Source organism: Anopheles marshallii, chromosome 2 (genome assembly GCF_943734725.1).
Source record: "Anopheles marshallii chromosome 2, idAnoMarsDA_429_01, whole genome shotgun sequence".
NCBI lineage: Eukaryota > Metazoa > Arthropoda > Insecta > Diptera > Culicidae > Anopheles > Anopheles marshallii.
In genome coordinates, this window is record NC_071326.1 from 81,887,352 (window position 1) to 81,906,062 (window position 18,711).

The 18,711-nt window shown below is 42.9% G+C and overlaps 1 protein-coding gene across 1 annotated transcript in view; it reads left to right on the forward strand.

The window, feature by feature from the left end:
• Positions 1-10,037: 10,037 nt before the first annotated feature.
• Positions 10,038-18,711, forward strand: part of LOC128718694 (nephrin-like) — an 80,918-nt gene continuing 72,244 nt past the window's right edge. Inside the window, exons 1-2 of the mRNA XM_053812313.1 lie at positions 10,038-10,114; positions 10,234-10,356. Coding sequence (XP_053668288.1) covers positions 10,038-10,114; positions 10,234-10,356 — 200 coding nt within the window. The remainder of the gene's footprint in view (positions 10,115-10,233; positions 10,357-18,711) is intronic.

Below are 18,711 nucleotides of genomic sequence, written 5' to 3' on the forward strand. Positions count from 1 at the left end.
AAGAGGGGTGATAGAGGGAGGGAGGGGGGGTGGTGGTTCAAACAGAGGGGGACCAGGCACCAGGGTTCTACAGGGGTGTGTGGTTTGAATGATTTATGTTCGAAATAAGAAGTTTGTTTGGCTTTTTTGCATGTGTGGTAGCGTTTTTCTCAGAGCTTTTGCTGTTGTTGTTGTTGACTCCCCTCCCCCCTCCTCCTCCTCCCACCCTTTTTCCAGTATGCTGTTGGCAATTGTCTTCGAAATGGAGCCTAGAGTGACTATCTTGCATTGGTCGGTTCGGAATGTGTGTCGTCCGGACCCGGATAGAACAACCCAATCAGAGTATGTCTAAGAATAATATCTTGGCCGTTGTTTGGGAAGAGCTTTTCGTGTGCTTTTCTTTTTCGTTTGCTTCCCAAGCTCACAATAGGAAACCTTGCTAACCCTCATCCCCATTTGCTGCTTTGAAGTGCAGCTTGGGGATCTGCTTCGTGTGCCCTTCCGCCGTACGAAGCTGTCGATATTTGCGTAGCATATGGTGAAGTTGAGTTTTGGGCGGGAAACGTGATCGGAAAATTTGCGTGTACTCGCATTTCGGGGTTCCAGAGAAAATGGGAGAATTTTCCATTTCCTGCAATTTTCCTTACCTCTCCAATTCCAACATACTCCTGTGCCATTCCCCGCCTTCCCTATCACCGGATGGGTGAACGTTTCCAATCGTCCATAGAATCTTTTGTCGTCCGTTCGATCAATTGCAATCAGATAATCAATGGTAGATGGGGAAACCCCCGGGTACGAGCGGGGGTTTTGGAAAAATCCGGCCAAGGAATACGCTTGAGCATGATTCGTCGTGACTGGGTGGGTTTGGGTTCCGGTGCCAAGATTTAGCATGCTTTACGTCACTGTTCGTTTCATGGCTCGTGCATCCGTACCGGATTAATGCATCTTCGGTGGTACGGTCGGTAGTCCCGACCGCAGGGTGGGCGAGAAAAAGCATGTCAAGCATCCTCTCGGCCAACTGGGAGGGTGGCAGTGTGAAAGTTTGATTGGATTTATCAATATTGATTGTGATAAGATGTGGAGTTTTCTGCATACGGGAATTTGGGCATAGCGGCTTTATGCGTATGCGTCGCAGCATTGTGCCGCACAATGAAAGTTTAATCTCAATTTCCAATCTGCTGTTAATCGAGACCGTTTGCGAGTAAACAATGCAAGTACGGTCGAACAGAAATGTAGGGTGAATATGAGAAAAATGTACCCTTTTTCATTTGTACGAGGAATCCATAAAAAAAACAGTCACGAGGAAAACGAATTGGAATAGTTGAGTCATTGAAATGCTTTGCTGAATGTTCGTGTTACCAATCGGAACTGGCCGATTCTCATGGGATCATAAAAATAAATATACCTTCCTTAAAATGGAGGTGGCAAATACATTTGTTTACGTTTCAGTATAATTACAGGGTTATCATTAAATACATATGACGTTTAAAAGGAAAAAAGAATCGTACTTGTGTTAATACATTGCTCAATAATGTTTAACGATTTAAAATAAGTAATACAAAGTAAGTAGTAATAAGTTGTGAAACAATGTTGACAAAGGTGTTGGATACTGAAAAAATCTTCATCGTATAAAGATAAAATAAAAAATTAAAAATGATTATAAAAGCTTATCTTTAACTACTTTTAATATTACAGAACGTTCAATTACTAGCAAACTTTAAGGTGATAAAAACACACTTAATTTTTTGAAGTTTTTCCACCTGAATTTAGTAATGATAGTAATTTTAAAATGTAAACAAAATTTCTTCTCATACCATTACATGATGAAGCGAGCATTATCACGATGAGTAGAAACCCACAATCGATCACCGAACGTTGTTGCCCATGAAAACACGTGCACACATCGAAGGGCAAAAAAGTGTATTATTTCACCCATCATATTCCATCATATTGTATCGTTAGAACCATTAACCATTAAGGATACCTTTCTCCCTTTTTTATGCGTTTTTTTTCTCCCGCTCCAAGACAAACTTCGAATGTGTGCTATTTCGGGGTGATTGAAATGATATTTATTCATCATTTCTGTCATTAGTAGTCAATGAGATGAGCGCAAGACCTGATGCTGCCGGTTCGCTTGGCTGCTGCCGAACAAAAGCGTGAAAAAGGAATCGATTTTTTTTCACTTTCAGCCCCTCCCTACCAATGATATTCACCCGCAATGGTGTCGTCCCCTCGTGGTCCCTGTAGATGCTCTCTGTGACCGTTTGCATTTGACAGATCATTTGTACGCGTACACGAATTCTCAAGCGTCATGCCATGCAGTCGCATAAAGATAAGAAGGATGGTATGCGATGGGAAAACTCATTGTGAGCTGCATGACGGAGGATGTTTCTTTAATGTTTGAGCCGCTTTGTACACACGCAGGGCGAATATGTGTCTGTGTGTGAATGGCAGTTTTTTTCCTTCTTCCGTTAGATGGGGTGTGTTTGGTGTGATTATCTTCCCAAAACCAAGCGTTTTTGTGTGACGTTTGACTCTACTAATGTTTGCCAAGTGAATATTAAAAGTGGAAAGCTGAAAGGATAATATTCACCGCATGACATGACGCGTTGATGGCACGTATCTACGCGCCAAAAAAGGGTGGAAAATTGGTGCAACAAAGAATATGATTGTTTCCTTCATGAAATGAGCTGAAGGAAAAAAACTTTAACAAATGTGATAAAGGTTTTTGAATAAATTACTTTAATTAAAAACGTTAAAAGTTGCAAAAACTTCCACAAATTGTGCAAATAAGAAGACAAAAAAAAGAACTCCAACAAAAAAAAAAACAACAAAGAGAGGGGAACGGCTTTGAAGAGAAAGTAATGAATAAGACATTAAGATTAATAACCCTGATGAACGAATATGTCAAAAATCTTTCATCAAAGGAGGTCGCATGCTTCTTTCCACTACATCTGTCCGGTTCCCTTTTGCTTGTGTGTGTGTGTGTGGTGCCATTTTGCTTCTTTTTTGCATTCCATTTTGCTGGCAAACGAATGGTAACATTCTCGAACGCACCTACTACTTCACGTACATAATAGAATAAACATGAAAGAAACGGCGCGAAGTGTTAATGATGAGCCAGCAGCTTCTCCGCTACCGTGGTGGTATCGTGACCACGTACTACTAGCAAGAGGTGGGACATAATGCTCTAGTTGTTTGTCTGATCTCTTTCCCTCAGTGCCCTCCGATGATGAAACATCCAATCGATGGCAACCGAGTGTGACAAGACTACTATTGTCCATGGACGGCTGGCGTGGTGATGTGGAGTTACCGAAGGAAGCGCACCAAACGGAAGTCATCCTCGGACGTCCTGCTTGCTGAAGGTTCCGTCCTGACCTGACGGAACGCGCCGAATCATTGCATACGCAAAGCGGTGATATGTACGTATCGTCCCAGCAGATAGGACAACCGGTTTCAGTGCACAGCCGAGGTATCGCCGAGGATGGCAGTCATAGACCCTTTCTATGGTCCTTGCTAGCTCACGGTACTGCTCATGTGCTTTTTCCACTTGGCAGGGCATCGCATCAAATCGTGCGCATGAAAACGCGCAACTGGCAGCCCGTGTCGTCGTCCCGCAGGTCGGACCTAGGTTCGTGTGTGTCCTGGCTGAAGAGCTGCAGCCATGGCGAAGTGGCAGTATGATGCCGCAATGATGATGACTTTGATTTCTTATTCTCAAGCGAAAGTGACCGATTGGTCCTCTGCTCTTGGCGTCGATTCCAATGGGTTCCGGATTTCCCACACAGGCGCCCGCCTGCATGCTCCGTCTCCTCTCCTTGCCGTCTAATCATGCACAATAACGCAAGGCAGTTGACCTGCGACGTCCCAGTACATTGATTTGCTTCCTTCCACGTACTACACGCCGGCACGAATCGTGGCCCACCTTCGATGGAACGTACTGGGCAAATACGGTGCAAATGTCTGCCCCGTATGTGGCTTGCGAGATAAAGCCCCCGGTTCGGTGCTGTGCTGCCACCCAGCAGCACCACGGCCAACATTGGCAACATCCTTTGAGCGCTGGCTGGCGTACGGTGCAGAAAGATCGAAGAGAAAAGTTAATGTCTGATAATGATGCGTCTATTTTGCCATTCGATTAAACACAACCTAACCCCGTCCTAGGTCCCGCTGTTCTCTGTTACGTTCCGTTTCGAGACAGCATAATCATTTTTGGTGCGACCTGGGGCCGAAGACGAGATGGGCTTAAAGGGTCGACGATTGCTGGCACGCTGCTTCCGATTGAATTCGCACCGAAGACAATACGTGATGATTGCTGGCTTGGTTTGGTCTGTCTGGTATGTATTTTTTTCCTCCATCATCAGGCTTATAGTTAGGTATCACGTGATGAAAATTGTACTACTTATCACAAAATTGAATAACTCGAATGACAACTAGCGTTAATTCTTATCTATTATAACCATGCTTCAGTTTGTGTAACCTGGAACAAAATGCTTTTGCTATTTATTTGATTCATTATTATCGCAGTATGCAAATGAAGCCAAGATTTTTTCGTAGATGTCAGAAACGTTACGAGAAATTTACATACAGGAAATCGTGGTAATATCAAGCTTAATAAGTTTAGTATTTAGCAAGGATGGGTTAAAACTGTGCTTGTGCGACGCTTGTTCAACTATGGCCACGCACTTCTACTGCTCTCAGAGCCGAACAGACTCCAAGCGGGTTCTTAAGCGGTGGCCGCACTTTTTCCGCGAACAGCGCCCTCTTCCATATAATTTAAGTACCACACACCGTTGCCGACAATCTTAATATTGTTAGTGACACTGTTATATCGACGATAATAGTAACACCCTTTTTATCTTTACGAATCCGTGAACATAAGGTTTCTTGTATATCGTGGACTGCCATTTTCTTTGTATTGTTTGGAAGAGTACAGGCCCGGTACCCCCTAAAATCTTACACGAGGATTCGGATATACGCGGGATTTGGAAATTCAACTCTGTAACCATGAAGTGTAAACCAGGTTTCGACAGACGCGAGTGTTTCACGGATGGGTTCCTCAAGTCTATTAGTTAAGAAATTGTTTCAAACTCCACAGGAGGAATTGGTGAATTGACCTTCATCTAGTGGAACTGATGTAAGAAACAATTGCAAAGTTGTTACAAGCATGCACAAAATAAAATAATCTCAACTTTTTGTCTTCTTGATCTGGACATTGAGTCTACTTAGAATCAAAGGCATTCACTAAGCAAATCTGATTATTTTTTATGAATTTAGGATAATAATTAGATTTTATCTTTTGTTTGTTTAATCATTAAAGATAGGAACACTTTCCTAATTTAAGTGCTAAATATTATACCATCATTATCTTCTCTTTGGAAACTGTTTATTGAAGTATATTTAGCATATCTCTATTTGTATCACTCATGAATTCATTTTATAATACTTTTTATATAATAAATAATGCATTTATACGTTTTTAAGTACATTTCGTTTTAGATTAGACGAAAATAGAGTTGACGCTTAATATGTTTAGATGTTGATTCCTGGAGGACTTCTGTATTTTTCATGTTTTTTTTCGTTGTGGAGTTTGCAAGATTTTGTGTTAGATTGTTGCAAAATTGTTACAACATGTCACTTACATTGCCGTAGCGAAAGCTTTCGACGTAAGATCAACGTAGCGAAATAAAAGAAAGTAAAGTCCTACACCCCGACAAATGCTGCCTTCGTGAAGGATCTGTGAAGAAAAATGGCAACAATACGAATGGCTGGGTAGAACGTACGTCTGGCTGCCAGGGTTACAGTGGCCCTGTACTGACCGTGTTGTTCTACAACACGTTACACACATTCGTCACGGTTACACTGAACGTAACTGAGCCGGATCCTTCACATTTCGAAAAAAGCTTTCCATCTTATCGTCCACTGTCGGTTGAGCGGGCTAAGAACGATTCTGGCGTGCTGGAGCACCAATTCTTTGCCCCGCATAGCCGGTGCCCCGTGAACGATCGTCGGTGTCTGATATCTTTGCGGCGATAATACGACACTCGGTTGACCAATCTGTCCGTTTATAGTCGAAACGCCAAAACGGAACGGTCACACTCACCATTGGCGGCAATCGCAATGGTGTGGAAAATTGTTCTCATGATGACCATTAGGAACCGATCATTCCGTAATAAATACACATTTTATTATGGTTTATGCTGGTGGCAAACAAATTTGTTAGCGTTAGCGCCGGCCCGAACGTGTGCGTGCGCTTTGCCCTTTTGCGCCCTATCGCTCACCTGGTGCGGTTGTTGTGTTTCGAGGCATTCTTTTATGTTTATAGCATGTGTACATTGTTGTTGCTGCTGTAACGTCTACGGCTTACGGTACGCTTTATAGTTTCGCTTTCCGGGCCGCACAGAAGATGGAGCATTTTTTTTTGTGTAGATACATTGTTTACTTTCCCCTGGCCAGTCTTTCCATTGACTTTGGTGAAGGTTTGTTTTTCTGACGAGGTTTTCCTTTTTTCCCCCTTTTTGCCGTTACCTTGATGGATGGTGAGGACTGGACTTTTACCGTCCATGCAGGGCACAGCTTAGAATGCAGGACGTTTCCTTTTGATTCCTGTGCATCACTGGAGGGTGTCGTTAGTAGTTTGTAGAGCACCGGTTTTCACCCCTTTTTTCGGCTGGCGGCAACGGTTTGTTGAGTACAATTTCTACAAACAACTCAAATTGGCTACTTCTGAAGGTGTTGGTCAAAGGTTCTGGTCCTTTCCTGGAGCAGAGTCGTTTGATCAATATTGGACAATTGTGTTCCGGAAAGTGAGCATTATTTGACTTATCCCGAAAGCAATAATTTGTTGTGTTAGGCTACCATAACCGAACGTGTCATAGTTATGGAAGCAATTAGAGGTTTATTTAGAGACTTATTAATCCCAATGTAAACAAAGCTATATTTCCCTGCACTTCTGGAACTGGGCTGGCCCTATCGAGCTACCGTGTGAGGATGGGTACCTATCGAAATCTCTACCCCTCGAGGGTATTGTTCGGGAACGCGAACCGTACTTCCTGCCATCGGATCCGCAGGATATTCCGTGATATTCTCCCGTACCAAAAAACCCGTCCCGAAATCCGTGGCTGCAGCTGGGTCACCTCGGCAACGTGTACGTACGATATTTCGATAAATAATGAAGTAATGGGTTTATTTATGTTTGCGATTGCTTAAATCTAGATTAACTGGATCTAATATTTACCTCGCAGTCGGGTATGGAGGAACGAGGGGAAAAGAAAAGTTCTCCAGATAGCAGACCACTGATTAGGTTTTTTTTTTTTTTTGCAAACGGTCAGTTGGGAAGCGTAGCTAAGGGAAGGTGGAAAACAGAGACAGCGAGTGGGTACTTCATCGGTCCGGAAGGAACCACTTGGCAGGCTGGTTGGCAGGCAATCCACTCGAGAGTTATTGCTATATAACCACCTCCGCACACTCTCCAGACCAATGGAGCACGTATACGGCTGAAGAAGGGCTTTGGCTTTATTATTACTTCTCTGCATTTCCTTTTTTTTTGTCTTCCCTACCAGCAACTGTGCCTGACGTAACGCGGAAGTGGTGTTATTATAATGCTACCTCATAGCCAATTGAACGTGGTAGCAATGGGGAGGAACATTTATACCGAAGTTGCTGGGGAGTTTGAGCGTAATGGTATCAAGTGGGTAAACGAATCCTACCGCACAAAAGAACTCGGCATTGGCATACCGACTGTACCGTATCACGAAACCCAGGCGAAAGCAAATCGAATGGAAACAGCTAAGAAATAGCCGTGGCTCAAGGACCTCTTCGACGCCGAGACACAACGGCTGCCCGTTTGATTGACTTCCGCCATCGGCAACCGATTCCATTTCGCAACTGACCGTGATAAGTGTTGAATTGTGTGATTTCGGAATATTTCACTCCCTCGCAACAATCGGGTGATGCTTGAAGCGTTTCAGCATCACAGACCGGTTTAATCTTGGCCTCTCGATCTGCGGTGCGGTTCTTTTATTTAAGGATTGTTTTCTAGTGCGGTGTGTAAGCTAACACCTGGGAATAAAAATTGTGCACATACAGGATTCAAAAGGTGTGTGCGTGTGTGTGTATGTGCAGTCCTTCCAGCTGTTGTCGGGTTTTGCTAAAGTGGCTATTAACCCCGCGTGGAACACAGCGGTACCACCAACTTTCATCTTCGCATCAAAGGTAGCAACATCTGCCCGATTGCTTTCATCGCAACCGGGGGGCCCATGATGCAAATGAGTCACGGGGTGCATCATTTGATGCGGTTTTGCTTCACTTGGTTTTATGAACAATTATTTTAACCTTGAGGGATGACGTGTTGGGAAGGAAACTGCACGCATGCACCGTTTTTCGAAACGTGTCGCGCGCAAAACTTTCTTCGGCAGGTGATAGTGAGGAGCAAAAAGGGATTTTCTGTTGTTGTTGTTGTGTGATAACAGATGCTGTTGTGAACATGGTGTTTAAATATGAATACATTATACGGCCAATCGGTTGGTTGTTCCTTTTTTATTTTGTGGATAATATTGAAAAAGTAACGAACGAAACAAAATAATCGGAAATGAGGTTGAAGCGTTTAAGATGGAAAATACAGGTGGTTAAATATCTTGTAACGAAATTGTTGGAAACAAACACCTTCTATTTAGAGAAATTTTTGAAACAATAATGCTTTAACAATTTGATTCCAGAGTTACGATAAAGTAAAGGCTCAACGTCCTGTTGAAAATGGGCTTATCCGGATTTCTGGCTACGTGATTAAATAAAATGACAGAAATGAAAATTGCAGACATGGAAGATAAGAAAAAGAAGAAGAAAAGAAAGAACAATAGGAAGAAGAAGAAGAAGAAGAATAAGAAGAGCCCAATATAGAGTTTTCGCGTTATTTATTTTAGGATGTGAATTTTAACCTACCATAAGTTGTCTATAACCGTTCGTTTCGTTTGAATCATTCGTTTGAAGAAATTTCCTTCTCCAAACAGTGAAAGGTCACCTTATCAATAGCTAAGTAACATAGACTGTTATCCAATTGAGAGAAAACATAATCAAATCAATTCAAAACTATGAACATAAAACGAAAATTTAAATTGTGTTAAATTTTGAGTAAAAAGCTCAATCGTCAGTGATAATCTCTGGCATCAAATTATAAGTATTTAATAAATGGCAAAAGAAAGTAAAAAACGAAAAGAATTAAAGATGAAGATTAAAGAAAACAAGATAAGTAATGGAAGATCTAGAACCAATACAAAGACAAGGAAAGAATGAATTGTATGTAAAGGAAAACAACCAAATGAGTAAATCAGTTTAAAATAATATTACAATCTATTTTATTGTACTCATTGAGACCGACTGAAAGTTTTACAAAATGTGCGGATAATTTGCCAAACTTTGCGTTATTGTGTAACTATGTGCAATTCCATTTTTAGTGTTCGTTGGAGACCAAAGTGGTGATTTTTGTTCTAAATTTAATCACAACAACCTAACTTTAGTTAACTAAACCATAACTAACCTTAACAGCTATGTAACCAAGATTATGTTACGTTTTTCGTTAATTTTATTGCATCGATCAAGCTGCTTTAGCTTGCTATAAAATTTTTATACTTACAGTAGTTTTCTTTTTTATTCTCCTTCTTCCTGATCTTCCTGAGTCAGTGAAATATGTTTTACTTTTGATTGACACTTTTAAAATCATAAACGCAACTCTTAACCATCCAAACACTCAACAAACTTCAATTTATTGCCAGTAAATGACGATAAACAGTGCAAGCATCATTTTTGCCATTTGGCTGAAATTGATTTCGTGAAGCACTTGCGTTTTATGACATCGGTTTCAAAAACCTTGTGCCGGTTGGTCGAACCTTTCGGCGTGCGGTGCATCTGCATCTGCCCTCTGTGTTGCATCTTTGACCCGGTTGGCTCGTGCGTTCGAAGTTGTTCCAGCGTCCGGAGAGGCAACCGATGTGGAAAGCTGGGTAAAAGTTGGATGTTTAATTGCGAATCGTAAAACTTGCTCCATCGACCCTGTCACCTGCAAGATGTTGGAAGTCCTCGAACTTGAACAGTGGACCTCTTCTGAGGAGCTTTCCGCCTGCGTCGTTTGTTTCCCTCTCAGGTACGACTTGTTTTCACCTGCACGGTTGGCGTTTTTGCGCAATGTGTGCACGATGGAGTATGATAACAACAAAAGCGAAGCTGACGATACCTGGCTCCATTGCGTCCTGTTTACTATAGCCCGATCGATGACGGAGGCCTGCAAATGGGTGCGATTATGTTCGACCGCAACACGCGGCACGCGTTCCAGTGCTACACCTGCTCCGAAGTAAGTGACACTGGGCAGAAGGATGGTTCGGATGTGTGAGAAGCAACGGCACGATAATACTGATGTTCATGTATAAATATATTTTTTTATATTCGCTTCCTTTTGGGATTGATTGGCGGAAGTTTGGCACGGTTGGCTATTCGGCTTGCTATTTTTTGACAGGTGAATTCCGGCAGACGACGTTACGAGAGGTAGAGCGACGAACGGACCGGGGAGATTCCGGTACGGAAGTTATAGATGCACTTATCATCTGCGCGGTTGTTTCCCACGGTTTGAGATAAGTACGGGGTTTGCTGCTTTCGGAAGCAAATGCGCAAATGTGCGTCTGCATTACGCACACACACACACACATTGGTTGGGCAATTTTTCGGTTCCAATCCATCAAAAATTCACATGTGCAACCGAGCAGACGATGCAAGGACTTTGTAATTGCTGGTGAGACTCGTTTCAAACGATTACATCAGTGATCATGGGGTTTCCTTTTCACTTTTCGCCACAATTCAGCCAGCGCGTTAGCATGCGGCGTGCAAAAAAGTCACATTGCGGAACGTAACGCAACATCCTTCGAAGGTGCGATAGGGACATCAACGAACCCGGGGAGACATGTTTCGCCGGTTGTCTTCTGCATTCGGGCGACCGATGGGAAAAATTTGATGGTCAATTGTTTTTTTTTCTTCTTGATGTTTCAAGTTGTTTTTTAATTTTTCGGGAGTTTTTCTCCCAAAAAAGTTCTCCCACCGGATAGCCGTGGGACTCTGGGGTCTTGTTTTAATCGATAAATATAGAGCGGTCGGCGAGGTAATGCAATAATAACACGAACTGTAGCAATGAAAGGGTGACCATGTTTTTGCCTAAATAAGGCCAACGAGATGATGAAGTGTATTGTAATCGGGCGTTGATTGTGTTGTGCAATGAGATGCACATACCATTACCAGGTAACGGAGATGATAATTTGGAAGACAACATTCTGACACTAGGGAAGATAGTTTCCTATCAAAGAAATGGTGAGTAAATAAACACGCAACTGTTTGTTCGTTGCGAGCTCAATCCAATTACAACCATGAAGATAATCTTAAATTACTTAAATACGCTGTCGGATGTATCGAACCTTTTGGCTACATGCAAATCTATCGGCTATGAGTGAACAGTAAATGCATGATTATGCAATGTATGTGCCTTACAGTGAAGTCACTATTGTGGATTAAATAGACTTGCCAGGTTCCGGTGGACTAGACATGGCACAGAAACGACACTGGACACCTCAGTCTATTGACAAAAAACCTTCCAAAAGAACAGACGAAGGATGATAGTTTAGCAGACGACGAACCCCCAGAAGTGTTTGAGTATTTTCAATTGGTGTTTTGTAAAATTATCTTACCTAGTCATGTGTAAACTTTGGAAACTTTGACAACAGTGTTTTAATTTCATTTTGAATTTAATTAGAAAAACGATATGTTCTAGCGTTATAAAAGTGAATTTTTTGAAGGTTTTAAAATAATGTTTGTTATTGTAAAAATTGCGTGAAATATCTCAATGAAAGATAACGAAAATAACAAGCTTAAATTTAATTCACCATTTATACTTTCAGCTTGGCTTGTTAAGATGCAAAGCGAGTTAAAAGATGTTAATCATCCTTCATTATAATTTACCACTATTTATTCTCATCAATAAGTTTTTGCTGTTAGATAAAAAAAGAGTTATACGGATAATTTATCTTTCTTCTTTTTTGTGATGCCAAAAACAGTTTAGTAAACAGCTTGTTAACATTTAATCTACAACACATCATGTTGAATGATGCTACAGCATTGAATTGATAAGATTTTTCTGCCTACCTTTCCATCGCTTTGATTGATCGCTTAAAAGGAAGGAAAAGAAGTAGTTTTTTTTTGCTCGTTACCACCGTTCCACCACCGTAATAGGGGACAGAAATTATTCAACCTTCATAATAATTTAACCTTACACCCTCAAGCATACGACACGCAAGATTATATACGCACAGCAAGTGAGTGCACTCGTTTGCAGCCGGGAAGAGTAAAATTGTTTTTTCGACACACTTGACCTCCAATGTCAACCGTACTCGTTCTTCCGGATGAGAAAACCGAGCCCTCGCATACCTGCAGGACGGACGGACTCTCGGGCAGGCATGCAGAAGAGTGCAGCAGTAACAAAAAAAAAAGCAACCAACCGGACCTTAAATTTCGGCACCAATTCTCCTACCCAATCCTTCGGGGTTCTTTGGGCATTGGAAAGAGAGAAAAAAAAAACAGTGAACCTTTCGCCCGCGTGGCCGATATATTGTATTAATTATGATTCCCTTTTGCGTGCTTGCTTTTTTTTCGGCCCTGATGGAAACCGATTGTTGCGCTTCACCCGTTGACGCATCGGGGTCTTAGGGTTGCATTTTTCTCTCCCTTAGGGTTGTGCAAGATGCGTCGGGATGGAATAAGAAAAAAACAAACCGAAATATAATAACACAAATGCACGCCAGACCACGTCAAGGGTTCGTCGGTGTTGGTGTTGCAACGTTCCATCACCGCACCGGTTGACCGGTTTTCTAATTGCTACCGAAAGCAGAACCCCTCCGAAAGCGGCATGGTGTGTTTGGCAGGTTGCATTCATAATAATTGCAGGTGGCCGGCTGGTGCGGTGGTCGATTCATTCCTGTTGGCTGCAGGGTGTGCATTCACTGTGGTGGTGTTCATGCAACAACATCGCCTGCTAGCACCAGCCATCCCTCCCAGTTATACACAGCAAACTGTTATACAGAGGTATGCCATGGTAGACATGACCAGATGCGAAGCGGAGCATGCCGTGGGCTGCTATTGCGCAAGTCAAGAAAGAAACCCGAAAGAGTGCGTACGCTCATATCTCCTGAGTTCCCGGGGCTCTTTCGGTGCCGGGGTTTCTCTCTCACTCTCCAGATGAAGATTGAGACATCTCCCGACCGTCGTCATCGTCGTCGTCGCCCGCGCACGGCAGCAGGCGCTAGAGCATCGACCAGAGCATTCGCCCATCTCCGCTGAGTCCGCGAGCTCGGGCCAGTTAGTAAGAACTTCATCTCGGAACCGAACGGTTGGTCGCTCGTGGAAGAATCGCCCGGGACCGGCACGACCCACTGCTATTCCGCTCGTCGCGTAGAAACCGTGCTTGTGCGTGTGTGTGTGTGTGTGTATGTGCGCGCTCGTGTATGTGTGCGTACGTGTCCGATAGTGCGTGTGCGCTGCGGCAAAAGTAAGGTTTTGGAGAAAACAAGCTGCCAACATAGTGGTGCGTTGAAAATTAGAGGCTCAGTCAAATGAAAACAAAACAGAAAAAAAATAACACGACACTGACCAATTCCTGTCCGTGAGTCACAGTCGCGCGAACCAGCAGTTGACAGCAGAAGCGGCCAGTAGACGACAAACCCCTATATATGTTAAGTGCGGCCCACGGTTTTTGGGTTTCGACCCCGCAAACGGGCAACACAAAGCGAAACGGTGAATAATATGTAGCTCTTTTTATGTTCTTTCTGGCTTTCTTTCTTGGGTTTTGGAACCACACAAACGCAAAGAGGTGACGGTGACCCGATCTATCTCTGGCCGAATTTGTGTGGTTGTGATGCACCATAAAGGAGGTCTCCTCTCGTGGAAAGTGGAAAGGTAATTTGGATCGAACGAAGAACAGAAGGAACAGGAGAGAGATTACGTCCCCAAAAAACGTGCTAGACGTCCACCGTCGTATTATAACGATCAGGTGCATTTCGTGCACGGGAAATGCATCCAGTGAGTGTGTGTGTGCTTGTGTGCAGGTGTCTGAAGGAATGCAACGGTCCGGTGTTTGGAACTGTTTAAAGGATAAAACAAAAAAAAAGGAAGAATTCCGTACTTCTCATAACGTGCGAATTGAAGCAGCTAGAAAGAGGCACTTCATCAAGCCGAGAAGCTTCGAGCGGTCCAGCACAAGCTATAGACGTCAATAACACGGAAAGGACAAACATCTCCAGCCCCTAGCATGCCGCCTACTACGATGCGAAAAGTCATCCGAAAATACAGCCTCCCTCGGTGGTGGTATCCTTTTAGCGTGTGTTTGCGTGTGCGAATGTGCGTTTGTGTTGGTAGATGTTTTTCCTTTCCGTTGCTACACGCGGTCACGAGGCCACTGGAAGCGAAAAAGGCGAATCCCTTTTCGTGGCTGTTGGAGTACTATTGTGCCACTTTTAGTGAAAATATCTTTACAAACCCGACAAAGCTGCAACTGTTGATGGGATACGGTGAAAGGAAAAGTGTCACCCTTGTTTGCATGAAACTTGTACTGCTGCTGTTCGCCATCATCAAATAATTGAAAAATCCGCAAAACGGCCTATGGTGGATACTGCTGTGCCTACCGTTACTGTGTGTGCGTACTCAACTTCATCCTTTTTTGACACTCGCATGCTTGTGTGTGTGTGCGTGTTTTGGTGCCCCAAAGTGTGCGTGAGGGCCCGACGGGAAAGGAAAATCTCTAACCAGCATCCCAACTTTCCGAAAACCACCCGAAGGGGAGCTCGCGTGTGTCGTGTGTTTACGGATCCTGTTCGTGTTTTTGGCCCATTCCTACCGGGCCATGGAAAACCCCCGAACACACGGACTGTGAGAATGAGAGAGTGAGTGTGGCCAACGCGTGAGCGGGTGCCAGTTTTTCGCACAACAACAATAACAAAAAGGAGCAGTAGCCTTTTTCCCTCCCCCCATGTGGTGCATGTGGATGTGCGGATGAGAAAATCGGCTGCGAGTGAGCAGTAAAGTGAGTGCGAAAACGGGTTGTGAAGGGGCAACACAGGAAAAACCAGGAACGTGTGTATCGTAGGTCCGGTTTGGGAAAAGTTCCGTCCGTCGCACCCTTGATTAGGGGTGGTGTGCACCCTAGCCCGGGGTGTAGTGCGGAGGACTGGTTAGGATTTTTCACTCTCGAGTCACTTGCCGGACAGCGTAACGGATGCTGGGAGCGTGGTGCTGCAGCAGACAGTGCGAGGCAAACCGTTGGTGTGGCCGCCGACCACGATGTTCGGTGTACTACCTACACGGCCACAGCTAGTCACCGCCTGCTTGTGCTAATATATGCTGCTCGGGTAACCGCTGCGTTTGACAGCTGGAGACGAAATCCTGTCGATAGTGTTTTCCTTTTTCGATTTATTTTTTTCGTGTTGTCTCATTCGTTTTCCATTCTGTGTGTGTGTGTGGGTGCGGTGGAAGTTTGAAGTGGAAGCTTTCCCCCATTTCACGTATATTTCGAATGTCTAGGAGTTCCCATCCTGAATGACACATAATCGAATTCTGGCTCGGTCTAGTGTTGTTGGTGCGGTGAATATCTCAAAACCTTACGATCCTTAATCTGTTTTTCGTTCTCTTCCTGCCGTCCGGTTCTAGGTGGTGGATTAGGTGGACCGTTGCTGAGATGGATTGCTTAGTGAAGTGTAGAAAGTGAGTGGAAAATTCCCAAGCGATCTGGCAAAATTTTCATCGCCGAACGTGGCAAGGAACACAGCCCTCTTGCTGGATAGCGCTAAAAACCAACCCCCGAATGTGAAGTGTATGCGTGTGTTATGTGTGTGTGTGAATCGTGAAGGTGTCAAATTTCATTATCAGCATCCCGAAGGGGGAAAGGAATTACACCGATGGCTACTGTGTGCGGTGCGTTACGTTTGCGGCAGTACGAAATGGTGGTTGTGAAAGAAATACGCTGAAAGAAAACAACGCAGCAGTGCGCTTGGGAAACACCGACGTTCCTGCCACCCATCAGCAGCATCATCGTCCGCGGTATCATTAATTGCTCACAGGCAAAGAAAGCAAAGTGACATGAGATGTTTGGTGGTGCAGTGTGAAATGATTCGCACGCAAAGGGATGCCCAACGGTAACAACTGCCGTGTGGTGTGTTAATGTTGATTGTCGTTTATTTGCGGGCTTCAAACTGTGTGTGCGCGTGTTGAACGTATCGCGCTTTGGTGTGGGGTCGGCCAGATATTTCGTGTGTGCAGCGGGGCCCTCATCGTGGCGGTAGTGTATCGTGTGTGTGTTGATTTGTTCTCTATTAATCATCAGGATATAGTCAATATTGCTTCTTCCGGTTGTAAACATCGAATTTTTAGATAGGTGAGTAATTTACTATGTTATCATGTCAATAACGATTTATTTGTGAAAAGTGCAGATTGATTTTAGGAGCCATTTTTATAATGTTCGTATTACCAATGGATTATATGTAAAGCAGAACTTTTTTTGGAAAGTGTTTTGAAAAAGCATATCTTAACTTGCAAAGTACGGATAAAGAATATGAGCACCCAATACATCTAGGAATTGTGGTTTGAAAAGTTCGATATTGTTTAAATTTGTGATAAAAAGATTGAAGCACAAAATTGTATGGAGAATTTGAATTTTCGCTCCCTAGGTATCACGACTTCTGAAGATATCCAAATTAATTTAATACTCCTACACCCTGTTTTGGGATATTATTAGATTGACCCCAACGTTTCATGGATGAACATATCTTACCTCTGGGGTGTATTGGCTTGAAAAAAATATTAGGCGTTAACTAAATTAAATATATTACTACCATAAATGTGTTTACTAGATTAGATAAGTAACGTTTACTAAAGTTGCTGAGGGTGAAGTTACTACAGGCAATGTTTCGATAAGGCGATTAATAAAGCACATTATTTGGAAAATTTTGCGCAACTTAATTAAAATTCTTAGGAATTTAATTTACGAATAACGTTTTTAATCATAAAACTCAACATGAATAGCTTCCGGAAAAATATTCTCAATATTCTAAATAGACACGGCAATACTAAATAATAATAAATTAAACCTAGGATCTTCATAATCTTTCTTGCGAGCTGTACATTAAAGACGTAATGATTATCTTGGTATCACCTAGGAATGACATAAATTATCTGATGTAAAGTAAAGTACTGGAGTACCCATGGAGTAAACACTTTTGAAGCAATTCAGATGGAATATTTCCACTATTTAACACTACAATTTCCTGGTTCTTCAAAAGTGTTTACTTATGTCAACGCAATAAACAACATCAAAGAGCTGAAAGCTACAGCAAAGTTCTAGATTATCTACAGTCATCACGATCGACAGGGTCCGCAAGTCCTGGCTTGTCAATCGTAAATACAAACACTTTTCAGTGATTTGAATCCCTGTGCTCTCCGGCACAATTTGTTCTTCCGTAAAATTAATTGGAAAACACCACGTATGAGCAGTGCAATATCGGAAGCCTTCAGTTAATTTTCCGCATAATTTGAATTTTCCAAACACCAACAGTGATTTCGACGAATTGTCGGTAACATCCTTTCATGGATTTTGCAGCATTTTAAGTATAATTTTAATGAGTGATATTTGCTGAATATCATTTATAAGTTCATTCAGGTCGATTGTATTCATACTAAATTCAAATAAAAACAAAACTTGTACGTATTATTTCGGTTTGATACACGTACACACCATGTTAACGAAAGTTATAGCTGAACGGGTGTAAAAACAACAGTTAGTGTTGATGTTGTTGTTAGAGTCCTTAATAGTTGCTCTCATGATGAATGAAATAGGTAGCATCTGTATTTTTTTCTATTTTCGTTGACCGGGAACCAGGTTTTCCTCATTAGTTCGAAAAGCTTCGTACCAATCCGGTACGCCTTTTGTTAAGTTTTTCACCCCATTTTTACCGAAATGGGAGAAATATCCTTCAACCTTAATTACCACCAATCACGAGTTCATCAATTTCCCGCACGCACGCCTCTTTCAAACCCCAGCCCCAGCTGTTTATTCGGGTGGCGCCATTTTGGGGGGTGGATGGGTGGGAGTGTAAAAAAAAAACGAAGGATTTCCGTCCTCAACGTCTTATCCTTGATTGGGGAGGCATGCAAGTTGATTTTGTGCTTTGCCGTTAACTCCTCGTTAGCGTATCGGTAGGCGTGTGCTTTCCCGGAAATGATTTATGGTAAGCAATGCTCACAATTTACACATCCATTGCGCGCTTCAGAGGTATGTTCAGTGAAGAGGAGTAGAGCCGACGTCAGTGATGATGTACAGTAGATTCGTTGTTGGTTTCTTTTTCGTATTGTTGCTGGTGGTACTACTCTCTCTCTCTTTCCTTCTCTAACGGAGCAGATAAAATTATCCCTACCGATGGGTGGCGTTCTTGGGCGTTCGCATTTTTTCCTGGGCCCATTTGTTTCCTTCAAGACATTCTTGAGGTGGAAAAGCTTTTCTATTTCTATCCACACGCGGTAGTACAGAGCATCGCAAATGCGAACGGAAAACCGGCAAAGAAGTGAATAGATAATAGGAATGAATTTATCAAACATAATTTTGACAATTCTTCGGGACTCCCTGCAATGTCTGCGCGCTGGGCTGGGGGTAACACCCAGAGG